The sequence below is a fragment of the Nicrophorus vespilloides genome, unplaced genomic scaffold (genome assembly GCF_001412225.1).
Source record: "Nicrophorus vespilloides isolate i.1.1-1 unplaced genomic scaffold, Nicve_v1.0, whole genome shotgun sequence".
Classification (NCBI taxonomy): Eukaryota; Metazoa; Arthropoda; class Insecta; order Coleoptera; family Silphidae; genus Nicrophorus; species Nicrophorus vespilloides.
This window is the reverse complement of record NW_017100090.1, coordinates 173,547-185,928: the sequence shown is the minus strand read 5'-3', so window position 1 is coordinate 185,928 and position 12,382 is coordinate 173,547. Positions and strand designations below refer to the sequence as shown.

The 12,382-nt window shown below is 27.9% G+C and overlaps 1 protein-coding gene across 4 annotated transcripts in view; it reads right to left on the bottom strand.

Annotated features, from left to right (window-relative positions):
* The window catches only part of LOC108567571, an 82,525-nt gene that overhangs the window by 57,168 nt on the left and 12,975 nt on the right, over nt 1-12,382 (bottom strand). For 2 of the 4 annotated variants that reach the window (XM_017928111.1, XM_017928114.1), the window contains exon 2: nt 4,130-4,795. In XM_017928111.1, the coding sequence (XP_017783600.1) occupies nt 4,130-4,262 (133 nt within the window). In that variant the 5' untranslated portion in view covers nt 4,263-4,795. Of the gene's footprint in view, nt 1-4,129; nt 4,796-12,309; nt 12,362-12,382 lie in introns of those variants that run through there. The other 2 variants (XM_017928113.1, XM_017928117.1) reach the window with 2 other exon arrangements.

Below are 12,382 nucleotides of genomic sequence, written 5' to 3'. Positions count from 1 at the left end.
CCGTTTTGACTACTCAAAATTTATAGAAAACTGATGAATGTTGGCTGATGAAAGTCAAATAAAGAAAAAAAAAATAACTTAAGACAGATAGTTTACTTTGCATAAGATGAGATTATAATTCGATTATTCTAATTGTCTAAAAGTCAAATAAAGATAAAATCAATGAAAATAAGACTACAATCATTGAGGTAAGATAAATGCAGGTGATATAGTTATGTGAAGGAGAATAGAAAACAAGGCATTATATTATTATTTAATAACTTCATTCTGCGGCAATTTGCAATGGGCTTTTTGTATAGCGAAATGTAGTCGAGTTGTATGTAGTCAGTCAGTCAGGCAAGTGGGTGAAACGAGGGAAGGAAAGAAAAGGAGGCATTGGAAGAAAACTGGTATTGGCGCGAGGAATTGGAGTGGGTGAAATTAATTTATATATAGAAAATTAACGATCTCCTATCAAGACGTGGGCAGATCCATCCATCTGCGTGGAAATAATTTTAGAAATTAATTGCAAATTTATTGGACATTTTGGTTGATGGTCTACAAAAAAAATTAATTGATCTATCGGATCTGTTTTTGAAAGTATGGTTATTAATGGATTTAGAAACTTTAAAAGTGCAAACTAAAGATTAATCAATCAAATAATTAGAAATTAGTTTACTTTAACAAGAATATTAATTTGAATTTTTTTAGGAACTTAGTAAATTAATCTGTTAATTTAATATTTCAATAACTCTCTACTTCTCATAAACTTAACTAGTTAAATATTTTAGTAAAAACCATGAAAAAAAATACAGTTAAACATCTGTCATGACTATTATGTTATAAGTTTATTGACATAAAATGAATGAATGAAAATTATGTCTTTAATTATTTCATATTTATATTAGTAACTGATGAACATATTTTAAGATTAGATAAAAGATACTATACAATCAGAATCTATATATGTAATAAGTTGCTAGTTAGACATCAATCATGATTATCTAAATGACGTGTTTATGACAGCTAATTGTGATAACTATCAATGGAACAGTCGACTTAACTATAACTGCAGGTTTAACTATCGGATTTAGTTTGAACTATAAACCAACTTTTAAAATTATAATACTGCAACTATGATCTTGACCAATCAAGGATTTGTATAAATAGTAATAGATTTAACTATCAGATGTAGTTTATTTCGTAGTATATTTCGTAGAAAGAAAATAAAGTATATATATATATTTTAGTGTAACGCATTAAAGACATGAGAATGAACATGAAGAAAGTAAGTAAAACGTAAATTTGACAGCTGTCATAAATATCTTTATAATATAAAAATATAGTTTTAACTAACACATTTAACTATCATTTTATACTTCTATGATGTTAGGTTTTACTAGCACTAACTTGGAAAAGTAATGTACAGTAATAGTTTCGTTTTATTAGTACATATCGAATATTCAACAGATTTCTTTGCTAAGATAAAGCAACAGTTGAATCGTAAAACAGCGTAAGCGTTATTAAAACAAGAAAACATTTATTGAGCGCTCGAGTATCTTAATCTCTCCATATAGAGTTTCTACAATTGCTAATCATGTCAGGAATGCATGTCAGATCCATGCGTCCAAGGATTAAAAAAATATATATAATGAAAATACGTTTATCACGTCCATTTCGAATTTACAAAAATGTTGTAAATCTTTATGGCGTCGCTGAGGTCTTTCCAAATGCGAACAAAACGTACGTTTACGTCTCAATCTGGAGCAGTGAAGATATTTGAGTTTTGCAACATCGATATCATATGCAATATTAAAGATCCGTAGGTCGATGACCTTATTAATAGCGATTCTTAATTTAAATCTTTCAGTGAATTCACCGTTACTTTCTGAAAAATTTAACACTAAACTTGTAAATATCTTCATGTGCTTAAAAAGCAGATGTTTGGATTTTTGTATCTCAATTAAGTTTAGCAATATTTTTGTATTGCAATAATGATTAATGTGTATCAACAAGGTCATAGGTCGGTAACCTTTTCTCGTTAACAGCTGCCATTAAATTAAGTCTGTCGGTAAATTGGTTTGTTAGTGGCAATTGCTGGTTTGCATATTGTAATTATGTTATAACTAATTATTGTTAATTCTAATCACTACTGTGATTCATTTAAACTTTGGTCTTTACAATACTAAAAAAAACTGTTATGATCTATTACAAGGTTATTGGAAGCAATATCAACATCGCACAAGCGTTTATTTATATATGGTTTAGTAAATGGTACATTCACCAGTCTAAAGTTCTATATGTGCATTAAACTAATGATAATGTGAAAATTGGAACTGCTTCAAAACAAATAAATTATATTTTTTTGTTGAAGTATTACATACATTAAGTATCACAAAAAAAGAGACATATCAAGTGTATTTATTATATAAACAAATGAAGGCTATCATTATCACTATTTTATGTTTAGACATATTTTTTTTTCCAAAAACTACTTCTAGATATTATTATAATTGATAAAAAACAACGTAAAGGAAATGAATTATTTAATTTCTAACGTTGTTTTTTTTTTAAGAAAGTGTTAAATTTCTAGACCCAACAAAATTTTATACAACTTCGTCAACTGAATCAACATCGGATGATATGCATATAAAGATTTATCCCTTGAATTACCAACCAAATGAAATGATAATTCCTTATTCCTGTACATTTTTATAATAATGTCACACTAGGCATGTTTAAAAGGTGGGACAATGCGTGTCCCACTGTCCTTCAAAGAGTTAAAAAGTCATTTTATGTAATATCCAAGTGAATTATCAAATATAAATCAAACTTCTTAGTTAAGTTAATAAAGTGTAACAAAATTACATATAAATATAATTTTAAAAATACACTTTCAGTTGTCATTGTATTTTGTTTGACATGTGTTTGTCATATGGATTATCTAACGTTTTACAGCCAATTATCTTGTTTTACAAAGAATAATATTAAGCTCTAGATAAATTAGTTAAATAATACTTAAGTAAATTGTTTTATAAAACTTGATATAACTCAGTCAATTTATTATATAAAGTATCTCTAAAAATTATTAATAGAAAAAATAAACACGTGTCACGTGTACAGTATGTCAATAAACGTTTAATAATAAATTTTAAATCTTCAAATATTTATTTGCTGTAAATATTTATATAAATTAGTAAATTTTCTTAAGTAATATCAAAAATTAAGATTATAAGAAGTAAATAAAACTATCTTTGTATAGAATACAGCATTTATATTTATATTCAACTATTTTAACACTTAGATTTAATAATAGATCAATATAATAATAATCAATAATTTGAAAATAAATTATTATTTATAGTTAAGTAATCTAATTGGAAATTAAGTGGGTAGACGATGTTTTACAGTTTATTGTAACAAGATCAAGTTGTGTAGATTGATCGTTTACATTTTTAAGTAAGCAGTGTTCAATACCATGATTTGTATAACTTGGAATGATTTGAAGATCTAAAAATATTTTGTTTTTTAAATAAATTATATTTCTTTTTATCACAGAGGATAATTGGATTTTATATATAAATTTAGTGATTACTATTTTGAATTAATACATGTAAATTTGTGGTGGTTTATTGAAATTATGCTTGTCAAACATGATTTTTTTATTGAAATTATAGTTTTTCTTATTTAAAGTATTGTCAAAAGTAAATGAAATTTAATATTTACTATTGTGAAGCATGTGAATATAAACAAGATTAATTAATAGTTAAATTGGAATTCTGTATTGTTATGTTGATTTTTTTAATATAACATTTAATTTAAACTATTCTTCATACAATAAGAACATTTACTATTGTACTTCAAGAGAATATAAAGAAGAAATTAATTTATTGTTTATTAAGTAGCAAATGGGGAATATTTTAAAATTAATTTACTATTTTCTTATTATGATGCATGTAGATATGTTAACTTATAATTAAGTTGTACTGCTTTGTAGAATTTGTAATCTAAGTAATTAAAGGATAATTTGAAGTGTATTTTGTTTTTGTTATTCTGACGCTTGTAGATATATTCATGATAAATTTATTTTTAAATTGTGATGTTTTGTTCAAGTTGTGTTTGGAAGTAAATGAAGGATTGTTTAAAGTACCTGGGTTGCCAAGAAAGTCGTCTTTGTCTAGAAGCGTGTGCGGCTGCTGGAAACCGTAGGCGGGTAGCCACGGATTGCTGCCGGCAAGATCCAGATGCTGACCGGGCCAGTCGCTGAAGGCGATGTCCTCCATGTCTTTGTAGGTGATGGAGAGGTGCCCCACGTCCCCGAGTCATTCACACGCTCGTCGTTCGGTCACGCAACGGTACCTTCACTTCACTCACATTTATGAACACACTCGGCGTACGCGAACCGAAGAACTCTGTGGTGGCGAACCTCACCAAACGGGGAAAAGAACGCGCGAGAGCAGTGGAAGAACTGGTAGTTGTAATAGTAGTAGTAGTCAACAGAACAGCAGCAGCAGTAGCAACGGTAATAGCAGCAGCAGCAAGTCCTGTCTGGCTGAGAGGCCAGCTAACACTGCTTGTTGCTCGGATGGTTCGTAACGCTAACTCCAACAGCGTACTAGCAGATTCATATTATACTTGTATTCCATCTATGTATACGGGGGAATACAAAAGTAATGAGTATGAGTGAGCGGACGAGCTCAGATGGAATGCCGCACCACCGCAATGGACTCAATGGAATGCGTGCGTGTCTCCTCTCATCCACCTCTTCGGTGCGTCGTCTCTCGCACCACGCTCGGACTCCTTCCTCCTCCAAGGCCTGCGGACCAGAAACAAGAACAAAACCTATCAGCGGATTCATTTCTTAAAAGCCATCTCCTATCAACTATCCCATTCCGACTTGACATCTTCGTCCGAGGAAATCGAAAGTTTTACATCTTATTTACCATCTCCGCTACCGAAATTTATTATACCCATTATCTTCATTATGACTCTTTGTTACCATCCGCACCGCGTTTTTACCACCGTGGTAACATCCTTAATTAACAACAAATCGCAACAGGGAACAACATTTTTTTGTTAATTATCTTGGGAACAAATTAATTTTTAAACTTTATTTTTCAAATTATCTTTTTATCATTATTTTATTATTATTATAAATAATAATTTTAATAAATTAGATAAACAACAAAAATTGACCACTGCACTCATATTTTTATGATTACATAAAATAATACACAAAGATACAATGCATGTTTTCTTCTTAGATTTCTAATCATTAAATCCTCATATAATATAATTATGATAAAAAGAAATCAAAAAATTAATGAAATTCTCAGCTATTTGATTTAAATATGTTTTTAACATAGAAATGTCACTATTAATACAATAAACTGAAGGTTACTACAATACAAAAAAAATCATTTTCATTAGACAAGTAAATGTATTAGATAAGTGAATGAAACATAAATATTTTTTAAATTATTTAGTAAAAAAAGCGGATTGAAAACTAATTTATTTCAATAATTTCATTACCTTATAAACTTCAAGTTGTTCAGTAATGAACATGGTATTTATTACACAATTTTAAACATAAACACGTAATTTGTTTTTCTATTTTGATATAATTGTAGATCATAAATTGTAAATAAAAAGAACGACTTTGAGTAGTTGTTATTGGGTACTTGGTAAACAACAAATGCTATGCATTATGTAACATTGAAATTACTTATATAAAAGGTATACATTAGTGTACAATTTTCTATATATTTCTTATATTTTGTTAAGGTCTTAGCTTCATTACAAATTATTTTATATTACATTCTCATTAAGAATTTGTTTAAAAATTGAATATTCTAACAATACCATAATACCAAACAATTATCCAATATTTAGCTTAGTCAAAAACGATAGTAATAAGAATTTCAAATAAAAATAAAGGTTTTTTGCACAAGTAAATATATAATTGCCAATCAGAGCAATGATAATTTGATTTTCTTGTTGAATTGAGAACGCAGAAAAAGAAACGAATATTCAAGAAAAGCAACAGTTTTCAACTATTTGATAGCACCGAAGAAAAAAGTAAATAGGTAATGCAGATATTTACACAGAACTCTCTTTTCGAATTTATTTCTTTTCTTGAAATATAATAATTTAATGCGGAAAATAAACTGTATTTTTACTCTTATTCATCACGTATTTTTAATTGAATATAAAACCAAAGCGGGAACTCCTTCCTGTAATTAATTTGCTTATTTTATTAGAAGCAACTCTATTATATAGCAATGTTTATTCAATAATTTTACATTTAAAATTAAAATAATATTTGTATTATAATCTTATGATATGAATAATGTTAGCATAAAATTTATACATAAGAAGATACAATCAAATGATTGTAATATCATTATTATAATGAGAATAAAAATATTCTTATTGTGAATTTATTTTAAGAAACTGGACAGAAAAACCTTGTTTTGTGCGGTAGATAAGGACCGAATAAAAAAAATCGTACAAAAAAAATATTCCAAAATTTTCATAAATTCTTACATATAACAAATAACTTTGTATAATACATTATTTTTGGTTGGTTGGATTTCATAAACCGCAAAAAATCACATAAGAAATATACTGTATTTTCTTTGACGTAACGTAACGAGTTACAATTATAAATACAAAAAAATATATTAATTTAAATTCTGAAACCAAATAGTTTACTTTTGAAATATTTAAATTTATTCAAAGGTCTAAAATAAATTATCTATGAAACAAAGTTTATTAATGCAGATTACTTGATAATCAAATATTTTCATGTTATTTAGATAGTGGAAGAAAAAAATTGATAAAGCTCTTGTAGATAATATTTCATTAATCGTTGATAGTAATCCACTCAAAATATTAATATTAATTTTACTATATCTAAAGTTCAATGCAAAATAATCTGATTTGACTCATTATAAATGGACTAATAAAATTACTGCTCAAAAAATAAACTGAATGATAAAATACAGAAATAATTTAAAAAAATATAATTTCAATATTATGAAATAATTGTTACTTCCTTACACCTAGTATTAGCAAATCAAGAACATAAAAAAAGAACCTTCGTCGTTAATAAATAATGAAAGTGCTTGTTCTGAGAACGTTCGTATCTCGCGCTGTAATTTTCTCTGTTCGCATTGTCTCGGATATAAAACCTAACCTCGGATCGAAATATTTATTTAATAATAAAATTCCAGCTATGCAAGAAACTATCATGCAATAAAACTTGAATATATATAAGTATATACATAAATAAACACAATCAGAGAAACTCGCGTTGCGTTTAACTATGATTTATCTAACAGAGTGTACAGAACAAGGTTATTCTAGCTCACTATATTTTTTATTGTGGTATTAATATTTGTATTTGCATGATCATCGGAATTTCTTCACAATACTTCAATACCTTGTATAGTGCGGCTTTTATTTTTTATATATAAATCATAGGTTTTTTCCCCTTTATACTATTGGTAGGTGAACCGGGGTAAATTACCCCAAATGAGATAAAAGTTAAATTTTGGAGATAATGAGGACGTTTGTTATTAATGTCGTAATGGGGTAATATAGGCATAAATGAATATACTTTGGGGTAAAAGAGAAAAAAAATGTACCCCGACCCGTATTTTCTACAGTCAATTAGTCCGGTTTCAATCAGTCCGGGATAATGGCGGAATCGATTACCCGTACTACGCGAAGTATATCTTTAGTGCGTATTATTTATATATGTAACTGGAGTTTTTCAGTTTCGAGAATCAAAGATGTTTCATCTCAGAATAGAGATAGGCATTTCCGGAGTTGTGTTTATCCCAGAATTTTGTCTTATTTTAGACCCCCCAAAATTATCACAAACAAAGGGCATTTTCATTGTAGAATTACCACAGCTTACATTGGAAAAAAGATCTGTTTAATATTTATTTACAATTTTGGATATTTTCTTCAGGATAATGAATTTCAGGATTCAATGCATGTTCTATTGATGAGCAAGGAAATCAATGTATTTTATTGCTAATGTCAAGTGAATATTCACATATCAATTAACACATTCAATTACAAATAATTATTACTTTATAAGAATACCTCACATAGTACAGGTTATAGATTCCACCAAAACACCGGACTCTTTGAAACAGACTTGACAAAATAAGGGAAAAATGAAAATCTCAATAGAAAAATTGCTTAATTAAATTTTATATTTTTTTGCATTTCATGTTGTACTAAACATTATTTTTTTTTATATATTTTATTAACATAGAAAAGCTATTAACCACAGTCATTTTGCCCTAATTTGTTATATTTATAAGATTAATATGTTTTGAAAAATAAAGCAAATGTATAGTAAAATTGTAACGTATTCTTATCTTCTATACATTAATACTATATTATTGTATTAAGATTAAGCAAAGATAATCTCAAATAATTTATCTTGTTATCAGATTTTTATAGTTTTGCGAACAATTTATCTATTATAACTACATGGGTTACAACAAAGCAAATAAAGGAAGTAAACTGAAGTAAGGAAATGAGATAGGATGAATATTAGAAGTGAACAATTATTTGAATGATTAATTAACATACAATTGTAATTACGACTGGCGGAAGGAGTTTTAGCGAATAGCGGATGTTGTAGAGATCTTAAGATGATAGATTAAGTTTAAGCACGTATTTAGGCCATACTATTTTAATCCTTGTTTTTTAATAGAAGTAATAGTGTAAAAAGCATCATTAATCCCAATAATCTATGATTTTACTTCTAATCTATTATTTATTTAATGAGTAAATATTTTTTTCTTATTAATTAGATTATAAAATTTCGAAAAACACAGATTTTAATATGGAAAGCATTATTTGTTTCTTGAATTTTAAATCGTATGATTGTCCAATTCCAATTTTGTCTGACCAGTGTATCAATTCCAATATTTATAAACAAATTATATTCCTACAAATTTTTTGGCGCTTCACCTATTTTCTTACAACTTCCTCGCGTCTCTCACTTTGGTAACTCATGGTTTAGTCTTTTATTGTCTTTCTCTCCGAAATGACAATTTATTTAATGAAAGTAACTTTTTGAACGGCAAATTCTATAATACTTGACAAAAATTAAGCTGTACTTACATACAGTGGTTTACGCTTAATCGTGACACATCGGGACTAGTACATTTGGCTCGATTAAGCCACACGATTACTGTCCCAAATTAAATTTCCTTAGTTTTGTCTCCGTTCATCAGGATTAGTCCCTAATAAGCAGTTATCCTGATTAACTGGTGTCCCAAATAAGCGGAATCATATCCTCAAAGAATTATAGTTCATTTATAAGTAAAGGATTAGAGATACACAAACTATTGTTCATATTTTCCAGTTCGAAAATTGACTTGTCAATCAATTTTTTATTTGTCTGCATTATTATATAATTTATATAGAACTAAATTATTCAGTTATTATAGAATCTTGATGTAAAAGTGACAGGAAGGATATTGCCTTAAAGTCCTTGATTGAGCGCAAGTATAATTAACCTTTTTTTGTTCCGCATTTGCTGGTATTCGTAACCAATTAATTGTTTATTATCGCCTTGTGAACAGCACATAATTATATAATATAATATTTATGACATTTCAAATTATCTAGGCTTACTTCTCACTTCAAAAATACGTATAAAATTAGTAAATTATGTTTGTTTTTTAACAGTTCTAAATCTAAACATTTCCAATATTCAAATAATTCAAACAAATTAAAAATTTATGAAAAATTTATTATATCAGATAAGTTACATATAAATATTAAGAACTAAATTGAGGTTTTCTGATCTGTTGATTTTTTGTCATGACTTGACATTTATGTAAATTTTTCAACAATGCTGTTCTCTATTTAAAATTATAAGAAATTTTTATGATTTCTCGGTTAGTCGAAAGTGAGCATTGTTTTTTTTTCTTCATCTATTTCTTCTTCTATTAATACAAAACGCAAGTGAGCAAAATGAAACTGCGCAAAATGAATATCATTAACCATATTAACGCGATATCATTAGAAACACTCCATTTGATATGGAAAACGTTATTACTTTTCTCACCAGTTGTTGCGTGATTCTATTCGACATTGAATATTCACGCATATGAAAATAGAAATCTTTTCGAAGCTTTTCTTCATAATATACAACAATATCTCACATAGTGCGGCTTCGATCAGTCCGGATTCACTATAGTTCGATTTGAAAATTTGAATAAAAAACAACAAAATTATTTTTAAACTTTTTTGAAGTATTCGATTAGTCCGGTTTCAAAAATTACTTACTATGCGAGGTATTACCGTATACACATCCATTATATTTCCATTCCACAATTAACCTTATTCTAAATTTCGAAGTTTCAGCACTATACATCATCTTTAATATAAATCTATTATATATTGACGTTGCTTTTAGTCATACCTCGATTAACGTCACATTTGATAATGAAGTTTCAATGTAACGAAGTAATATATTTGAAGTAGTCGACAATTCACATAAATGAAACCTAATACTACAGTTTTTGGAAAACCATGACAACTGCATACATTTTTACATATGTTATTATATAATTGCATTTTTAGTAGTTCAATTATCTTAAATTGTCGTTCGAAAAAGGACAGTGATTATACCTTCCATTTAATGATGGCAATTATTTTTTGAAGAACAAGTTGTTCTGACTGTAGACTACACATCTTGTCGTAATACTTAAAATTACAGTTTTTTTTTGTAAAAAGAAAACCGTTGCAAAAAGCTTACAATTTTGCATCTACATGCACAAATACCATACGTTATACGACGTGGCGCGATCAATATGAGTTGCATACAAGATCGAACGGTATCAAATATTTGCGACTGCCAGAATCGCCGGACGGAGGCACGCGAAATGCAGTTTATGACTGCTTCACAAACGCATTAAAATGTATCGCACTGTGACGATTTTATTTTTCCTTCATGTTTCTTATTGGAATTTGGCATGCATATCTGCATGCGATTGTAAGCGAACACCGAAACCATCGCCAAGCACATGGCTTCATAAATATTTAAACGTCAATTCCCATAACAACAACACGTTTTGAATACGAAAACAAAAACATATGAAATCAAGCAGAGAGAAAGAGGTTCGATAAAAATTATCAGTTACTACTGTGTGAATAGGATCTACGATCTGAAACGCGAAATCCCAATTTCGAATTACCATGCAAACGTGCAGCAAAAAAAGATCATGGTTGTATAATAAATAATTACTTTCACTCGGATTTGAGCGAAAACTCTGTACATATTAGAAAGTTTCTGGTTCGAATTTTAGATTCGTGGGATATGCCTTTTGTCCGTTCGATTAAATTGAAGTTGAATAACGTAAAATCTCCAATATAAAACGCACATGTGCTTTCAGCAAAAAACAATGATTATAATGCTTATTATATACGAGTACAAAAATAAACGTCATTTACCAATTGAACATGCACTGTGCAATATGTATGACATTTGACATTATCGTTTGTTTTATTTTTATTTGCATTTAATTTTTATTAATAAATGTTTGCGCAATTTAAATTGTATTGTGTGTGCGTATTATATACGAGTATAAAAATAAACGCCATTTACAAATTGTAGATACATTTGGACAGATGAATGATTTTTGACATTATCATTTGTTTTCTTTTTATTTACATTTTTTTCTTAAGAAATGTTTTACACAATTTGAATCTTTTTTTGTGTATGTATTATATACGAATACAAAAAGAAACGTCATTTGCAAATTGAACATACACTATGACATAGTGACTATGAAATAGGTATGACATCTGATATTATCGTTTGTATTCATTTTATTTATATTTATGTTTTATTAACAAATATTTTAGGCAATTTAAATTTTATTGCGTGCGCGTATTGTATACGAATACGAAATTAATCACAAATTACATATACACTATGACATGGTATGATATTTAATATTATCGTTTGTATTCATTTTATTTACATTTATTTTTTGTTAACAAATGTTTTGCGCAATTTAAGTCTTATTCTGAGTGCGCATTATATACGAATTTTAAACTTTTTTAGAAGCCGGTACTTTGGATAGGAAAACTCATTATATTCATATTTTTTTTCTAAAGGTAATTATAGTGAAAGACCTTGATCTTGAAACACTGATTCAAATTCTAAACAACACTATTAATTATTAGTAATCAATTATGCAAATTAAGTTAATTTCTAATTTTTTTTTGCATGTCATTAATAAAAAAAATATTTGGGATTGTTAATTAGGAATAAACGTTTGGACTCACCTAATGCGTTGGTATTAAAGAATATCAATGAGAAATTAGGAATTAATAATACATAATAAACAATGTTTTAACG